Source organism: Bombina bombina, chromosome 4 (assembly GCF_027579735.1).
Source record: "Bombina bombina isolate aBomBom1 chromosome 4, aBomBom1.pri, whole genome shotgun sequence".
Classification (NCBI taxonomy): Eukaryota; Metazoa; Chordata; class Amphibia; order Anura; family Bombinatoridae; genus Bombina; species Bombina bombina.
Genome location: NC_069502.1, coordinates 187,449,981 through 187,470,330, shown reverse-complemented (window position 1 = coordinate 187,470,330; position 20,350 = coordinate 187,449,981). Strand labels below are relative to the sequence as shown.

General features: G+C 37.4%; 1 protein-coding gene across 1 annotated transcript in view; it reads right to left on the bottom strand.

The window, feature by feature from the left end:
• ADI1 (acireductone dioxygenase 1) overlaps positions 1-19,861 on the bottom strand; it is an 81,888-nt gene extending 62,027 nt beyond the window's left edge. Inside the window, exon 1 of the mRNA XM_053709726.1 lies at positions 19,648-19,861. Within this exon, the coding sequence (XP_053565701.1) occupies positions 19,648-19,767 (120 nt within the window). The 5' untranslated portion in view covers positions 19,768-19,861. The remainder of the gene's footprint in view (positions 1-19,647) is intronic.
• Positions 19,862-20,350: the final 489 nt, after the last annotated feature.

The window sequence follows — 20,350 nt, the reverse complement described above, 5'->3', positions numbered from 1 at the left end:
TCTTATAGAAATACCATGTGAAATGATGTAATTATGAATATGTCACTTGTTAAACCTATATGCTGTAACTCTTGAGATCCTACATTACTCCTTTGTCCTGTCAGTCATAAATTTACTTAATGTCTGCAAGGATATCTGACAAATTTGATGTACAACTTACAGGATGCCAGATGTTTTTCCTTATCTTAGAAATGAGCTAATGACTACAGATTTCAATGTATTCTGAAATGTATATAAACTCGCTAACCTGACCAATAAAGTTAGAGTTGTTTTGTAAGCATATCGTTATACGTGTGTTTTATGAACAGCCCTCCAAGCGCTTGTCTCTACACTTTGCAGTGCAGATACCAGAGTCCTGAAGCAGAGGAGAACAAGAGGGTCGTGGTCCTAGAGGAGTCCTCTTACAAATGGTGCCAGAAGTGATAGCTTGTCAAGGGGTGAGTGAAACTCTTGTTTTGCACTGTTTTTTGCTTACCCATTGTCAAACTAGAACCCTATAGGACCAGACACTCAGGTTATTAAAATATATATAGATATATATATATATATATATATATATATATATATATATATATAGTGGGGAATGTGTATGTATGTTATGCATATCTGTGTATGTTGTGTATATATATGTATATTTAAGGTATTTTTTAAGGTGTTTTTTTTTTATGGAAATTTTTTGGTAAAAGTTGTTTTTGGTTATAAAGTAGTATCTGAGGTTAGAGGCCTCCAAGTGATACATGGTATCTGAGGTTAGAGTCCTCTGAATGATACATATTTATTGTTTTTTTAGATATGATATCTGAGGTTAGAGTCCTCTGATGATACATATTTATTGGTTCTTTGATATTAAATAGTGTCGGAGGTTAGAGGCCTCCAGTGACATATGATGAGGTTAGAGTCCTCTAGAGACATATGTTTTTATTGGTTAAAATATAGTATTTTTAAGGTTAAAACGGAGTTCGAGTCTCTGTTGGAATATAAGGATTTTTTTTTTTTGGTATTTGAAGTATATAGTGTTGTATGCGGTATATATGTTGTAAAATAAAGGGGTATAATTCATAAAATTTATTGCATATTATCCATAAACTCTGGTATCGGCCTGGAAATTGTTTTGCTATCTTTGTCTATGCGCAATCTGTTTCTTTCATGCTTGCTATAAACTGAACTTGCTGTATTGTATTTGTTTTTCTGCTTGCACACTTCAAATTGCTGTATTGCATTTGCATTTTCTAATTGCTTTTAAAGTTTGCTTTTTTATTGCTATATAATTACTGTGCTGTTTTGTGCTTAAAATATATATTAAGTGACTGTGCATTTTATTACTGCTGCTCTTTTTGTGTTGTTAAAGAAAAAGTTTATTTCAGGCAGAAAGGCACCCACTGTAGAGAGGGAGGGGGGATCATAAAAAAAATCTGTCAGTGAGCAGCTGTGTAGAGTCAGTGAAGAGAAATTTAAAATAAAAAAAAAACTGTTTCAGAAGCTCCGTTTGTATGTGTTCGTATGTGTGTGTGCAGTAAGGAAATTTAGGAGATTTTGTCTGTCGGTCCTCACTGTGGTATGCGTGTAATAGATTTACTTTAAACCAAAAACAGAATGTATTATTTGAAAATGATTATCCCAATCCAGGCAAAAAATGGCCATTTTGCGTGGAATCAGAAAGAAAAATACATTTTGAACTTGGTGACAGGTTAATCTGGTGGTTTTTAATATATATATGTTGTACGCGATGCAATAGATGTTTTTCTGCGAGAAAAAAAAAAAAAAAAAGGGAGTGAATCTCTGGTATGCGAGATGGAATGAACTTGTGTGTCTGTATCATAAGAATGTTTCTTTCTGTTTCTCTGCTGGGAAATCAGACGTTTTTAGAAGATATTTGGTAATGTTATTTTATATACCTGTATTTTAAAGTCACCAGCATGTTTTAAGTATGTGGTATTCATGTGCAGTTTTAGTTTTAAGTGATAATTGTGTGGCGGCATGTAAAGATATGATATTGCTTTCTGCAAGTGAAGTAACGGCTTTGAAAGTGCGATGGTGTGTGTGATTTTTTTGTCACGCTCTGGTAAATATGAAACTGTTTCTGGTATGATTAATGGGTTAACGTATGTTGTATTTGTAAGGTCTGTGCACAGAGTTGGTGCACCCAATGACATAGTTATAAGCTGTAATTGAAAGTTTATTTAAAAGTGCGTCCGTTTTTGTTGCAAGTAAATTAATCTGCAGGGCATGCTACAGTACAGAGGTGAAATTTGTGTGGTAAATCATACAAGCAGCCTAAATTATGGTTAGAATATACATATGTAATTTAAGTGATGAATGGTTAGTCCTTAAAAGGGACAGTCCACTGTAACAAGGTGTTGCTATTAATGTATTGTCCATGACTTGTGATACAAGCTGCATAGTATAACATATAGGAGAGATTCTTTTTGCAGCATAACTTAATTCTCTCTGTAATGCAAACTGAAGTGATAAGTTGTTTACAATTTTAGTGTAGGGATCCGGGAGACTAGCGGACAGAAAAAAAACAAAAAAAAAAAAAAAAAAATGAAAAAAAAACAGAGGAGTGAAAATATTTAAAGGGATACAGGCAAACTGATATAACATCTGAGATTTTAAGGAAATATTTACAGAGAAGACAATGAGGTTTACTGTAAGCCTAACACTAGTATATTTAACTGTGTCAGTAGTTTCAATTAAAAATAATTTTTAATTTGAGTAAAATGTCCCTTTAACTAGCCTGCATCCCACAGTGTGTTTTTATGCTGGTTATGCTTGCTTAGGCTATTTAATGAATGTCAGTATACATTTTTATTATAAGTAAGGCCAATGACTCATTGGGAATAATTAGATAATAATGATACAGCCACTGTTCTATATAGCTCCTGCTCGCATGCACCATGCAAATCCACTGTTAAAGGGACATTTTAGTATAAATTAAACTTTCATTATTCAGATAGGACTTTTAATTTTAATCAACTTTCCAATTTACTTTTATCAAATTTTTTCTTGATATTCTTAGTTTAAACTAAACATAGGTAGGCTCATATGCTAATTTCTAAGCCTTTGAGGGCTGCCTCTTATCACAGGCTTTTTAAATCTCTTTCCAACACAAAGAGACAGAAAGTACACGTGGGCTATATAGATAACACTGTGTTCAGGCACAGGGGGTCATCCAAGATCCAGCACAAAACAATGCTAAATTTAAGACAATAGACCATAAACAGTCACAGTCATGTGACCAGGGAGCTGGAAGAATGCCCCTAGACACAAGGCAACTACAGAGGTAAAAGGCATACCAATACAACTGTGTTGGCCATGCAACACTGGGGAATGGGTAATAAAGGGATTATCGAGTGAATCTCTGGTATGCGAGATGGAATGAACTTGTGTGTCTGTATCGTAAGAATGTTTCTTTCTGTTTCTCTGCTGGGAAATCAGACGTTTTTAGAAGATATTTGGTAATGTTATTTTATATACCTGTATTTTAAAGTCACCAGCATGTTTTAAGTATGTGGTATTCATGTGCAGTTTTAGTTTTAAGTGATAATTGTGTGGCGGCATGTAAAGATATGATATTGCTTTCTGCAAGTGAAGTAACGGCTTTGAAAGTGGCTTTGAAAGTGCGATGGTGTGTGTGATTTTTTTGTCACGCTCTGGTAAATATGAAACTGTTTCTGGTATGATTAATGGGTTAACGTATGTTGTATTTGTAAGGTCTGTGCACAGAGTTGGTGCACCCAATGACATATAGTTATAAGCTGTAATTGAAAGTTTATTTAAAAGTGCGTCCGTTTTTGTTGCAAGTAAATTAATCTGCAGGGCATGCTACAGTACAGAGGTGAAATTTGTGAGGTAAATCATACAAGCAGCCTAAATTATGGTTAGAATATACATATGTAATTTACGTGATGAATGGTTAGTCCTTAAAGGGACAGTCCACTGTAACAAGGTGTTGCTATTAATGTATTGTCCATGACTTGTGATACAAACTGCATAGTATAACATATAGGAGAGATTCTTTTTGCAGCATAACTTAATTCTCTCTGTAATGCAAACTGAAGTGATAAGTTGTTTACAATTTTAGTGTAGGGATCCGGGAGACTAGCGGACAGAAAAAAAAACAAAAAAAAAAAACAGAGGAGTGAAAATATTTAAAGGGATACAGGCAAACTGATATAACATCTGAGATTTTAAGGAAATATTTACAGAGAAGACAATGAGGTTTACTGTAAGCATAACACTAGTATATTTAACTGTGTCAGCAGTTTCAATTAAAAATAATTTTTAAAGATATCTGCTAACCCCAATAAATTGTATGCGAATAATCTGACGCCCTTGTGCGCAAAACTGCAGGCACAAATGAATAGCTGGAGATCGCTACCTCTGTCACTCTCAGGTAGGATCAACCTCCTCAAAATGGTGATACTCCCCCGCCTTCTTTACCCACTTCTCATGCTACCTCTACTCTTAACCAAAGCGGATGTCAAACTGTTAAACTCGGCAGCGACCCGGTTCATCTGGAGGGGGGGGGGTAAACCACGAATTTCGAGAGAGAAATTGAGTATGGGTTTCCTTAATGGGGGACTGGCTTTGCCGGACTTCAGACTGTATAACTGGGCGGCCTTAATACGTCTGGTGGTGGATTGGCAGGTGGGCACGCACCACTTTTGTCGGCCCTCCCTGGAACAAGCGGTTCTGGGGGAGATCTCCTTAGCATATTTACCACATATCTCCAACATGAGATCTGTGAAGGCCCTGGGTCTCAGTATGCTGTACAGCGAACCGCTAAAGGCTTGGCATCAGGCTCACAAGTTCCTGAAAAAATCGTGCCATGCCTCCAGTTACTTGCCCATTCTCAAAAATCCAGACTTTCCAGCGGGTTCGGAGACCCAACCCTTCTTAGCCTGGGAACAGAAGGGACTGAGATCGCTCAAACAGTTGCTAGACCCACTCTCAAAAGAGGTCGAGAAATTTGGTACCCTACAGAGAGAGTTTGGGCTACCACGGGCCCACTTCTTTGCCTTTTTACAGGTACGCCACTACATTGGAACCCTGACTCGGAAGGCGCCGGAATTCTGGGAGGGTTCCCCTTTCCGCATCACGCAAACATTGTACAAAATGGGAAAATTCTCCTTATCTGAAATCTATCAAACACTGCTACAAAAGCGAGAGCAGAATATGCGAGACTCGGTGCAACAGGGATGGGCACGAGAGGGAATTAGCGACATAGCTTGGGAAGATGTACGAAGAGGCCTAGAAAGAACAAAATCAGCCACATTGTCTGCCATGTTCAGGGAATCCCAGATACGCTTTCTACATAGGGCATATCTCACACTGAGAACACTAGCCAAATGGATCCCCACCCGCTCTAATGAGTGTGTTAGGTGCAGGAGAGAAGCCCCTACTCTCTTGCATTATATGTGGGAATGCCCGTCAGTCAGGCAATATTGGGGTAAAATACAATACTGGATTAATCAATTCTTGCAGATACACCTTACACTAAATCCGGAAGCCATCATATTCTTACAATGGGACACACAGCATAAGCAACAAGATGCAGTGCTGAGTCTAGTAATATTGTTAGCCAGAAAGTGCATTTTAAAAAACTGGACGGTAAGAAAGAGTCCTTCCTTCAAGAGCTTTAGGAACCTACTTAGAACACAAATATTCACAGAGCAGATGGATGTCCAGAATAGGCTAGGTCTATTCCTACGTAAATGGCGCAGACTTATACTCACTTTCGAACTAGAGATCCAAAGACAGATTTTGATACCATTTAAAGACTCAGCAATATTTATGGAGGCTTGGGAACACTTATTCTAAGCGACAATAGCTCAATACGGGATGTAGATCTCCCCCCCCCCCCCCTTGCCCCTCTTCTTGTCTTCCCTTTTCTGAAAGCTACTTCATAGCCCGCTGACACTCCGGACTTCCCCCATCTTCCTTCTACTATTTCATTTCCCTCCCTTTTTCCCACTTTTTCCTTTTTTTTTTCTGCCACCGCCGGGCCTCATAACTGATAAATATAGGTTAGGTTAGTTTGGTTAATAATTTAGGTTAGTAGGGTTAAGATTTAGTTTTAAACTTGAACAGATAACGGAAAATGGTTAAGTTGGGGAAATGCAAGCACACAGACTGGGAAACAAAAAATGTTACTTGTGAAGAAATCAGAATGTATGTAATCAAGAAACATGCCATGCTTTCAATACTTAGAATCTATTATGTACTACTCTGTTTATGTCAGAAACTTTTATGATTGACATGTGAATATGGTATGAAAATGTGTATTGCCTTACCTGACAACAATAAAAAGATATTTAAAAAAAAAAATAATAATAATTTTTAATTTGAGTAAAATGTCCCTTTAACTAGCCTGCATCCCACAGTGTGTTTTTATGCTGGTTATGCTTGCTTAGGCTATTTAATGAATGTCAGTATACATTTTTATTATAAGTAAGGCCAATGACTCATTGGGAATAATTTAAAGTGGACATTTTATTATTGTTTTTTTGAAGAGAGCTTATTTTATTTTTTTGTTATATACATTTGTTACATTTGGCTAGAGAGCTGCAGAATGGTGAATATCAAATTATAAACAAAGTTGAATCAAATAATTGTGTTATTAAAGTTTTGGTTATGTAAAAGTATAGACTGGATTCTAGCAGCTTTTCACAAATTATTTGTGCCACATCTGATTTACTTAAAGGGACAGTCTACCATATAATTGTTCTTGTTTTAAAGATAGATAATCCCTTTATTACCCATTCCCCAGTGTTGCATGGCCAACACAGTTGTATTGGTATGCTTTTTGCCTCTGTAGTTGCCTTGTGTCTAGGGGCATTCTTCCAGCTCCCTGGTCACATGACTGACTGTTTATGGTCTATTGTCTTAAATTTAGCATTGTTTTGTGCTGGATCTTGGATGACCCCCTGTGCCTGAACACAGTGTTATCTATATAGCCCACGTGTACTTTCTGTCTCTTTGTGTTGGAAAGAGATTTAAAAAGCATGTGATAAGAGGCAGCCCTCAAAGGCTTAGAAATTAGCATATGAGCCTACCTATGTTTAGTTTAAACTAAGAATACCAAGAGAAAAATTTGATGATAAAAGTAAATTGGAAAGTTGATTAAAATTAAAAGTCCTATCTGAATAATGAAAGTTTAATTTATACTAAAATGTCCCTTTAACAGTGGATTTGCATGGTGCATGCGAGCAGGAGCTATATAGAACAGTGGCTGTATCATTATTATCTAATTATTCCCAAAATTGGATACTTCGGTGTTTGTGTGTTCTTTTGTAAATTTATGGTTAGGGATTTTATGTGTAAATATGCAACTGGAGTTTATTGAGCATCTGCGGTGATTGCATTATTAGTGTGATCTTATAGAATTGTACATGGTAGAATTTGCAGAACCACGGTATAGATGGTTGTTTTAGGATTTTAATTATTTTGTAGTGTTTTGCGAGTGCTGCGTTTCAGGGAATGGCAGAATTGGTTTTGAATTTCAGGTTAATTTTGGTTGTTAAAAGTTTGTGTCGGCTGTTCATGTTTTGTTTTGTAAAATGGACAATTGGTTTAAGTGTTTTCTAAGAGAATGTTGTGTTTTTATTTTTCGTGAATGCGTGTGGTAAGGTGCTGTATGAATGGAATATTGCATGTGGAGGTGTATTTGATTTTGCTTGCTATTGAGAATTGTATTCTGCATGCATGAGTGGAGTGCATAATTTGTCTTTTTGTTTTTTGTTATGTTGTGTTTGCGTGAAACATCCCATGTGGCATGCAAACAAGGGGGAAGTATTGATGAGTATCTTTATGTGATAGGGGTGATTGTTTTTAGGTAAGAAGGGGAACCTAAAACGTTTTGAATCTTCTCGTACAATGTTATTGTCTAACCACCAGCTGTGCCCTAAAATTTCCTTGTCTTACCCCAATGCAGGATGCACTACGTCCCTAGGATTGTCTAGAACTTTCCTTCATTGGGAATCTGGCCACAGAAAAGCATCTACCTTGCTGTGTGCCCTAAAATTTCCTTGTCTTACCCCAATGCAGGATGCACTACGTCCCTAGGATTGTCTAGAACTTTCCTTCATTGGGAATCTGGCCACGGAAAAGCATCTACCTTGCTGGCCACCCCGGTCGTAGCCTGTACACCCACACCCCACTTTTTTTTTCCCTCCCTGGTGGATTAGATCTTTTTATTGTCTTTCTGTGTTTTATTTTGCTCTCATATTTCAGATGCCTAAAATGTTTTATTTTTCTATGTGGTTCTTAACACTATATTTGTATTTGCAGGATGAGATCATGAAGCTGTCTTCAGAGATTAAAAGACACTAACTGAATTATTTTTGAGTTTCCATATTTAGGTAAAATCTGTACAGGCAAAATTCCATAAGTGCACTCTTCAAAAGATTAAAGATTGAAAGCAAGTAAACTTTTAAAGAAAGAAAAAAAGAAAATGAAAGACCTTTTGTCAAGCTTGTTTTAACCACCATACTGCAGTAAAAAAAGTTACTGAACTATCTTTGGATCCATTCTTTGCTTTGCATGCTGGTACCAGCCCCAGAACTGGACTCTGGGTAATCCATGACTGTCTCCTCTGTGTGTCTTCAGGACATAAAGACTATCCTTCTCTGGACTGTGCCTTACCGCTCGATATGGAGGTCCTGTTACGCTGTTACAGAGTCAACCAATTAAATTAGGGGAGTATTGTTTTAACTCCATTCCTTATATTGCTTGTTTTGTATTCTCTTGTATTTGTTTTATTTTTATTGATCATATTGGGTATAAGACATCATATGCTTCATTGGTATTAGTGCACATTGTAGTTTATGTGCTTAACATAGTAATTTTTAGATAAATGTAACTGATCTGTGCAGTATTGTACCCTATTGAATGGCCCACTGAGTATAAAAATATGTTTCAGGAAAATGCTGCAATATATCATAATATCTTAGACCCTTCACCCTTTAGAACATAAGGAGGACACGTCTAAGCTAGAAGTTTATAGTAAATATACAGAGAAATGTTTGTTTCAGGGAATAGCCCAATTATAGTTTATGAAAGCAAATGTATTTTTCCCTTTTATTAATTAGTATGGTATCTGCAAAGTGAATTTGGTCATTCCTGATGTTTGTCAAAGAGAGTAATTCTTACCATAAAGATGTGTTTACCTTTAAAAGAACTTGTAGTTTTAAATGATGTTCTGTTTGTATGCTTTCCTCATACAGGAGTGTGAGAGAATTTAGGTTGGAGAATTATAAACATTATAGATAGCAGCCATCCAGAATAAAGCAACACAAGGTTCTTTTATTTTTAGAAGTTCGAAGTGACAGTGTAAAGAAATTCATTTATTTTTATTGACTGTTTTCTTTCTTTCCATTTTTGCTACAGGGCAGGCCTTAGCATAAGTTTTAGCATAACCATTCAGGCCCTTGATGAAGTCTGACAGGTTTTCACTTGCGTAGTATTCATGAAGTATCATTTAAAAGTGTATAGAGAAGTTGTAAATTATTCTCTGAGAAATATCAATGTATTATATATCAACAATGTTTTGTTTGATTTTAAATGACATAGGATGAAAGTGACGTTTTATTTGGACATAATTGTGATTGTATTGCGGTGTGTACTCATCCTGTACTGTTTCTGTTTGCTTCCTAGACTCCCTGTGACTCGAGTGTTTGCTTGCCATGGGTATCCACTGGTTGCCTTGTCTACCCCATGAACAAACCATCAGATTTCCAGTATCTCCCTGCGGAAGAACCGTAGATAAGCACCCCTACTGCAAATGAACTGTTGGAGAACTGTATTATAGCAAAGTGTCAAGGTGCAGCGCTCTCAAATGGACAAAGACTGTTCTTAAAGTGATCAGAGGCCACCTAGAGACAGTTGTGCTGTTGCTATGTCATGCTTTAAAAGGAACTGTTGGACATATTGGGGGGTGATAGCAATGCAGGTGGAGAGATAGAAGATGCAGAGTTGTTTGGGGGTAGATGGGGGGCTGGTTGGGTCTCTGTGCCGGTGGACCGGTAGTTTTGGGAAGGCTGGAAGATAGATGAAGGTATTGGAGGGACTGTACCGATATGCAGTGACAATTAGCCTATAAAAGTATATCACGACATGCGAATATTTTTCTCTTTAGTATTCTCACAGAGTTCTGTTACCATAATATAAGGGTTTACTACTTTTCTATGCCAGTCTACTTTTCTATGCCAGTCTATTTTTAAAGACGGCAGCCATCTTGTTCCCCGCAGCCATCTTGTGATGATTAGCATCCATTTTGTAATGATTAGACTTTTATTATAGTGGTTTATTATGTAGTAAGAAATATGCTGATGTTAGGGAGGCTTGCATAGATATAATAGCCCTGAGAATGACCCTGAAGATGTGCATTGTTATCTCTACAAGATGTCAAACGGCTGTGATTTGTGCTGGGCCAGGAGGCCCAGTTACTGTTTATCTGTAGTTAGGTATTCCTGTAGAAATGACTCCCTAACACTCCTTTTATTCCAATTATATTTTCTATGAGTTTCTTTGTTCTTATAGAAATACCATGCGAAATGATGTAATTATGAATACGTCACTTGTTAAACCTATATGCTGTAACTCTTGAGATCCTACATTACTCCTTTGTCCTGTCAGTCATAAATTTACTTAATGTCTGCAAGGATATCTGACAAATGTGATGTACAACTTACAGGATTCCAGATGTTTTTCCTTATCTTAGAAATGAGCTAATGACTACAGATTTCAATGTATTCTGAAATGTATATAAACTCGCTAACCTGACCAATAAAGTTAGAGTTGTTCTGTAAGCATATCGTTATACGTGTGTTTTACGAACAGCCCTCCAAGCGCTTGTCTCTACACTTTGCAGTGCAGATACCTGAGTCCTGAAGCAGAGGAGAACAAGAGGGTCGTGGTCCTAGAGGAGTCCTCTAACAGTAACAACTAGACATATATATTTGGTCATAATCAATACCCAATTTTCTGCATCAATATAATCAATGTGTATATAAAGATCAACTGATCAGAACTTAGAAATTAATTTTAATTTGAGATTAAATATTAATTTTTATAATAATTTTATCGTCATAATTTCTAGATATCTCAATAGCATTTTGGAATACACTAGAGATTTAACATCTTACAGTAGTTTATTGAAAAGATTCTGCTATATTAATTGGAGATATTGCTGACGATAATTTTATGATTGATTATTAATATTCATAATTCTATTAATCAAAAATATTGTTATGTAAGTATTTAACAAAGATTTATATTAATTTATTTTAAAAATTCTTCAATCTCCCTACTTTCACCTTTCCCTAGAATAACTATGTAACAACCATACCAAATGATGTTCTTGTAGAGAGGGTTATTATGTCATATATTCATTCTCAAAATTATGCATGTAAATGTTTGCATACAACAAATCAAAAGTGGTCCCCATTGCATTGCCTTGAGTCTGAACATAAAATGTATTCTCAAATGTAAAATAATTATGTTCTAGCATAAATGTGATGTTTTCAGTGAGAAAATCCACATGAGGCTGGGGAATGGCTCACTTTAAAAGTACCTTTTTACTGCCTCTATGCCTGCATCTTGTGGGATGCAGGTGTAGAGAGCAGAAACACGTGACCCACCATGGTGTACTATCCCACTGAAAGCACTCAAATTTTCTTATTACATCAGGCGTGTCCTTTAAAAAGATTTTAGTTTTCTGCACAATAGGTTGCAAATAAAAATCTATCTATGGAGACAGATTATCACATAAGGATCATATCCCTGATACAATGGGTCTCCCTAGGGGACGGATAGGATCCTTATGAATTTTAGGCAAAATGATAAAACACCATCTTGGGATTCTGTTCATATAAGAAACCAAACCCCATTGTTTCTAGCATCACAAAAGGAGGGAACTAATCTCTTTTAAAAATTGTGCTGTAGGATCCCAATCTACTACTTTATACGTGTTAGAATCATTTAAGATTATATGATTCTTGGATATAATCAGTTCTGGATCACGACCCCCCCCGTCCTTATTACTATCTCATTGTTTTCAGATAACTTTTTGAGAGAGTTTCTTTCCATTTTGCTCAAATTATCGTTATATCCATTTTTGCGCACAATTTTCTTTCAAACGTTTTATCTAGATCTTTCAGTAATAGTTTGGTGAAAAGGGAAATCTGATTTCCTTGAGAGCCTAGCGGATAAAATATTTTCTTAAATTTAGAGTGGACTAATTCACTAAAAAGTCATGCTGTCTATACCCCCCAGAATGTTTGGGTGTTTATCCCATTCCCTTCTATACACATTATCTTCACCTAGATACTCAAATCTATTCTTAACCATAATATCTCATTCCGTAGTGTTTGGGATAGTTATATTTGTTAAGATTATGGGAACCCCTAAAAGATAAAACCCTGGGTCTTTTGTGTCTCCAAGAGCGAGGTCCCTAGCTTCTAATTATCTGAGGTTTTTATAATTATATCTAGAACTGGATGCTGGTTTATATGTTTTATGCATTTTGTTATCCATATTACTTTTTCTTACTCTGTTGCCATAATTATAATGAGAATTATTTCCATATATATTTCTATTCTTATTTTTAGATTTGAAATTATTACTTTCTTCTCCTAAAATAGTCATAGGTTGAACCACATTTTTATTCTTATAATTCAGTGATTTAGTCTTAGTTTTATATGTATAGACTCTGTTTTTTTTTATCAATATCCTTAATAAATGTTTTCTATTTGTTAGATTATAACTCCTTTTCCAGAATTCCTATCCTAGGTTGTATACTAATATTGCGGCCTTTCCACTTTTCATCTGACTTAAATGGTTGAATTTTGATAATAGTATCATCTAGTTCTAACTTTACTTTCTCTAAACAATGTCCCCTATACTTAAATAAAATTATAATTGATTTAATTGAGCAATCGTGGATGGCAGTTTCCCACTCTGTGGTGAACTCCACCTCCTCTGGATCAATTTATTGGTGTGAACCAAAAAATGAAACTCTTGTTACAATGAAATAGTGAAACCTGTACATGAATAATAAACCTATATGAGGTAGGTAGAGATGCACCAAAATTTCGGTCCGAAAATGGGCCTATCCTATTTCAGCCGAAAGAGGAGTAAACTGGCAGAAAATTGCATGCTATTTCTGTGCCACACTTACACTTGCTAGCTGCCGCTAACCGCATCCACCCACACCTAAAATTTAGGCCGGTGCAGCTAGAGGCTTTCTAGGCCATTTGGTTAGTAAACTACATTTCCCACAATGCCACTCACGCACGAACAGCACAGCCTCCTCCCTCCCTATCTAGAGCAGTTCTTTCTGAAGAATCTGCAGTGCACTTCCTGAAAGGCTCCGGTATGCTGTTGATTTAGTGCTGTTAGTGTGAAGGAAGAGTTGCTCCAGCCCTTACAGGCAACGGAGGTTTGATTTACAGCAGCCTAAAACAGAGCAACCCCCCCCAATACCGCCTTGCACTACAAAGCTGTAAATGAAACTTCTGTCTCTAAGGGAGCTGAACTGCTGACCCGGAGCAACTCTTCCTCCAGACTAACAGCAGGTACACATCCTGCCTACAGCTGCTTAGCAGCAGCAGCAGTTAAGCATGTGGCAACAAAAACAGCAATACTCTGTAGTCCTCAAAGTGCCATTGGCAGGATAACATATACAGGTAGCCCTCTGTTTACGCCGGGGTTAGGTTCCAGAAGGAATGGTTGTAAATAGAAACCTTTGTAAATTGAAACCCAGTTTATAATGTAAGTCAATGGGAAGTGAGGAAGTTAGGTTCCAGGCCCTCTAAAAATTGGCATAAGTAACACCTAATACATTATTTTTAAAGCTTTGAAATGAATACTTTAAATGCTATACAGCATTATAAACCTAATAAAATAAATAATCACACAACACAGAATGTATCAAACTAAGTTTATTGAACAAAAACATTTTTTTTACTTGCATTTTACCCCTGCTCTTTGGATCAGTAAACTGGGACACAGAGTTCCCAGTACGCCCCACTAAGCACAATTGGGTGCTGCCACACTTGTGAGTATGTTTTGATAAGTATATACCAATCTCACATATCAGTGTTACACTAGGAAGCGCCCTTGTTTGTGATTCTTTTTCACAGAAGTCTAACTTTCTAATTTACTTCTATTAATTTTTCTTCGTTCTCGAAAAGCAGGGACGTTAGCATAGGCGCCAGCCCATTTCTGGAGCACTATTTAATAGCAACAATATATTAGTCTTCATTCAGTCCTAAATAACGGAAACAGATGTAACAGATTTTTATTTATATTTTTTTTTTATTGTTATTTTATGTCCAATTGTGAGTTACTTTCAATAAAACTGTTGTTTTATTGGCTTGTGGTTTTTCATTTCAGAGTAATTAAATTCATTAAAGTCTAATACAATTATAGAAAAAAAAACTATTTTAAAATCATTTGTAAAAAAAGGTCATTTTCGTTTTTGGTTTTCGGCCAAGGGCATCCAGAATTTTCGGTTTCGATAAAGAATTTTCATTTTGCTGCATCCCTAGAGGTAGGGGATTATGGGTATATTGCACATGTGTATATGGTGTGTTATATCAATGTCATACTGTAAAATAAAATTTAATGTATTTCAACTAAGTTCATTTTTAATTAAACGTGTTTAACTTTTAGTGTGGTCTTTTCTTTGTAGGAAGAAGATTTTGTGTACGTGGTAATACTATCCCATAGAAGACAGTAGCCACAACCTTTTGTTTAACAATAGTGCGTTTTTAAACATTGCACTATGTAAAAAAGTGTTTTTAGAAGAAGATGGCTTTTTTATCTGAACTTTCCCAAAACCATTTCTATATATACTGAACACCCAGTATCTGTTGTATATACTGGTTCTGAAATCATGACCCCCCCCCCCATACTGTCAAGATCAGCATTCATTGGTGATGTGCTCAGATTGTTCAAAATGCAGCAAGCTCTTTACTTTCCTATGGAAGACACATAGCCTCTCGTCTAACAGAAAGTTGCTTAAAATCGCATGCTCTATCTGCATCAAAAGAAAAAATGTGGGTTCAATGTCCCTTTAAATGAGCATTTTTTTGGCAGAACCAGTAATCTTTAGAACACCAGGCCCTATGTGAACTGCAAAGGTCTCTTTATAAGTTTTGTAAATTTCTATATGAGCTCTGATATATTACTAATTAAATGTATTTTATAATTTAACATTTCATAATGACATCACAAGGAAAATTCATTGTGGATATGACCAATATCTTCAACTTTGACTGTGTTTCACCACTTAGGGCTAGAATTATCAAGCCCCTATGGCAGCAAGTTCTCACAAGAACTTGCTCGCCGTGATTTATCAAGCAGCGGTCACCAGACCGCTGCTTCCCTATGCTCTCCGCCACCTCTAAGGTGGCGAAATTCAATCTCCTCGGTCGAGTCCGACCGAGGATATTGACAGCTCCTGCCCGCGCGTGATTGGCTGTGCGCGGGCAGGATTGCACGTGAGCGCAAAATTGCGCTTGTGTGCAATGTTGATTACCTACGGGTAATTTCGCCCCGCCACAGGCGAGCTGAGGCGTACAGGGGCGCGTATACGTGCCCCTGTACGCCTCAGCTATGATAAATCTAGCCCTTAGCATTGCGGAAAGAAATGAACTGCTGTAATGAGCATTTAACAAAATAGAGCATTTCATTTTCACAACAAAGTTCCTTTAAATGGCCATTATAATCAACACAATTACATGCTCTTGTCGGTTAGGGTGTGTAGTCTAGTGCCCCTTTGACTACTGTGCGTTTAACCCCATCAAAGAGGCTATACTCACAGTAGTAATTCCGCTTGGGACTCGCGGAGCAATGCTGGTACAGAGCGGAAACCGCAGCCCTAGGCACACACACACACATATATATATATATATATATATATATATATATGTTCAACCCCAAGGAAGAAAACGCTTCACTCTCCGGTCTTTTCGTCAATATTTATTTATTATTCACAAGAGTTGTATTACAGCATTCCCAGACGTTTCGACACCTATTGGTGTCTTTTTCAATGGGTATTTGTCAAAATTATTTTGTCCCAAAAGGCTCCTAACAAACTATTCCTAACCGCTTACCTATAAACCCCTGTATGTGCTCACGTCACTTCCTGTGCCATGGAGGCCGCTCCCCCTTGCGCGTGTCACTGCTCCTTCTCTGCCGCGTGGCTAATTAACATAGCTCCACCTGCGTGTTGACATATATCAACACATAGTACACCCAAATATGAGCATGTCAGGGGCAATTTATTTTGTCAACTATATATCCATTAACTTTATCTCAAGCTTGTTTGTACTAACATAACAACTGTTCTATAGTTGATTATAAAAAAAATGGTATTGGAAGTGGAGTTACTTGGTTGGTGGGAAACTTATCATAATAACATCCACTTCCAATACCATTTTTTATAATCAACTATAGAACAGTCGTTATGTTAGTACAAACAAGCTTGAGATAAAGTTAATGGATATATAGTTGACAAAATAAATTGGGTATGAGGTTCACTGTATAAATAGGAAATATTAAGGGTCTTATCTTGTGCTTTCATAGCACTTTTTTAATTAATAGACAGGATAGATAAGTTTTTATAATACACGTTTATTCGTCAGTCCGATGCTATCGGAGTTGCTGGCCCCTGACATGCACATATTTGGGTGTACTACGTGTTGATATATGTCAACACGCAGGTGGAGCTATGTTAATTAGCCACGCGGCAGAGAAGGAGCAGTGACACGCGCAAGGGGGAGCGGCCTCCATGGCACCGGAAGTGACGTGAGCACATACGGGGGTTTATAGGTAAGCGGTTAGGAATAGTTTGTTAGGAGCCTTTTGGGACAAAATAATTTTGACAAATACCCATTGAAAAAGACACCAATAGGTGTCGAAACGTCTGGGAATGCTGTAATACAACTCTTGTGAATAATAAATAAATATTGACGAAAAGACCGGAGAGTGAAGCGTTTTCTTCCTTGGGGTTGAACGTAAATCTACATTTTTTCACGCAGCACCCCGGCAGATGATCCTTGGAACAGTGAGTGCACTATAACAGTTATTGATATATATATATATATATATATATATATATATATATATATATATATATATATATATATATATATATATATATATATATATATATATATATCTCTCTCTATCTATATCACAAACTTCAGCTCAACCCTCCTGCCGTCAACAGCCTGGGTGCAAGGATGCAATAACATACAGGAACAAAGGATGCACTCTCAGGTCTTTTTCAATCCAAGTATACAATACTTTGTGTAACGTTTTCGGGGATGCCCGAAAACGTTACACAATAAAGTATTGTATACTTGGATTGAAAAATACCTGAATATATATATATATATATATATATATATATATATATATATATATATATATATATATATATATATATATATATCTCTATCTCTCAACAGGGCAGGCACAAAAGGACTTTTTTCAACCGTATTTAATGGTAATAGAAATGACCAGAAAACCAAACGGCTCTCACAGGAGCATTTTTCAATGGTAACCAAAACAGACACAGACGGATGCCGTCCAGGGATAAGTAAAGACCTTTAGTGAAGGACACCAAGGTACATTTACAATTAAAACTATTATTTTATAGTGCTGAATTTTATTATACTGATGCAGATACCACTGATCCTATAACCAGCCCTTGTCTGGCTATACACATGTGCCAGTGTCACTTCTGTGTCTTTGTATAGAGCTGGGTGTTATTATACAGATGCAGAAGATACACATCCAGTATTTCACTCAGGCTTTATTTATTCCATAACTTATCACCTAATATTGCTAGCAGTCTCTTGACAAGCCACTAATTTTATTCTCGCTAAATATTTTCCCTTTCCTATTATTTAATCAGAAAGAAAAGATATACTAAGGTTATGATTCACAAACTTAATATATATTTTCTTTCTATTTAAATACTACTTATAATAAACCTCAGGTGCTGGTTAAAGTGCTTTACCTTTGCATATAAAGCTCCAGGGACACAGTGGCAGCTTGCTTCTTGAATCTTCCCTCTCTCTCTGTCTCACTCAGAGTCATTTTCTGGTACTAAGCGGCATCATGTGGGAGTGGCGACAACCCTGAAAAACGTGGCGCCGCGTGTGTTAAGGAGGAGTCAGGACCAGTATTCATCTTACTCCTCCCTCCTCACAGCAAAATGGGCAGCGGACGCTGCAAGGGCCAGTCACGGACACCAGTGTCCGTGTACGGACACCTTGCCTATCCCTGATGCCGTCCATGGGAATCATCCCAATTCTCGGTGTATGCATTTATTGGGGGAGCACAAGGTGGCTGATTAATTTGGAGTGTGCCGTTTCCCCTACAAGTGTGTGTGTGTGTGTATCCCCTTCCTCGGGCAGTGAAACACAGTGACCAACATACTTTTATAGCACACAAATCTCCAATAAAACACAAACCCCACCCCCAATTAGGCCAAAAGGTGGTCATAGTGGGGTTTGTGTTTTATTGGAGATTTGTGTGCTATAAAAGTATGTTGGTCACTGTGTTTCACTGCCCGAGGAAGGGGATACCTTCCCCGAAACGTTACAATAAATTACATGTTTGTTGAAAAAGACCAGCGAGTGCAGTCCATTGCTTATTACTATTGATTTTTTGTCTGCACCCTGGCTGTTGATTTTTGAAGTGAGAGTGCTCTTCATCTGCTAATATATATATATATATATATACACACATACACATACATACAAACACACATATATATACACATACATACATACATACACACACTCACTCACTCTGTTCTCCTGATCTCAGATAGGCCCTAGGGCAGAAATCCCCAGAGTATAAATTGCAGGTCACCTCACTTAAAATATATGTATTAAAAAAAATATTTCAGAAAACAAACTATTTGTTAAAGGTCTCCCGATTTGGGTAAATGCACAGAAATATGTTCTAAACATACGCATGGTTCTTACCAAATGGCACTTTAGAGTTCTCCTGCCTACTTTACTTCTTCCTCATTCATGTTCTGAGTAAGACATTAGTTATTCTAAATTATTAGAAATTATATTCCGTTTCAAATAAGTTATTTTCCCCAAGCATTGAAGCACCGCATAGATCAGAAAGGTAAAAGTAGCCCTTAGGTTTGACTCCAACCACGTGATTCCCTTGTGACAGCTGTAACCCTTACACTACCGTAATGTAATCCTGAGTATATGTGCCAGAATTCGTTTCTGAAAGAGATATACATGTAAACGTGACCATATAAAACGAATAGCAAACTTGATTTGCAACTGTGACCGTCCATATAATCAGAAATAAAGAAATAATCGCAAGCCTATTAGTATGACAAGTTACTAACAGCTACACAGTTCTAGAAAAGTCTCATTGCGAATCTGCGATGGCGAACCTTAGCAGTCCAGATGTTTAAGAACTACATTTCCCATGATGCTTAAGTACTCCAAAGTCCAGTCGAGCATCATGGGAAATTTAGTTCTTTAACATGTTTTAAGTGCCAAGGTGCGCTATCACTGGACCGTCAAGGGGTGTAGCGCAAATGTCTAAGTCCAACGCACACGTGGCTAAAAATAAAGTTCAAGCAGCGCTGCTCACCTTAAAAGAGCTCACCCCTAACTCATCAAGCTGTTGCACGCTCACGGGTTGCTGAGGCTGCAGTTGATGTGGCTTCCTCTGGTCTTCGTCAGACGAGTCCATATACCAGGCCTGCACCATGATGGTCAGCAAACACTTACAGTACTCAGCAGACTCAGACTGCTCACGGCTGGGGGTGACCCTTCTCTACGCTTCACGCTTGGTACCCGCCCTGCTCTCTCCAAGACGCGCCCACAACTAGTCCAGTGATTGGCACCGCCCATATGGATCATCCACTGGGTGCTGCCCTCTGTTACATTCGCTATATATAATTACAGGTGTTTTGTCAGTATAAGATTGGATAGCTTATTCTGACAGAACACCGGTGTTGTGTCACAGTTGGTGATCATCAGAATGTGGAATCGGCAATTTCCGGAAACCTGCCCACACATCTCTGCTAAACTAATGCACATTATCCTAACGTATGCCCAGGCAACCTCCCACTTCTAGTAAACTCCACCCAGGATACCCCCCCACTCCTCACAAATGACAGCTACGATCTCTACCAACTAGCTAATACACAATATCGTAACGTCCGCCCAGGTTACCTCCAACTTCTATCTCCTCCAAAATGACAGCTACGTTGGGACAGATTCCCCACTCCTCAAAAATGCCAGCTACGATCTCTACTAACTAGCTAATAATACACAATATCGTAACGTCC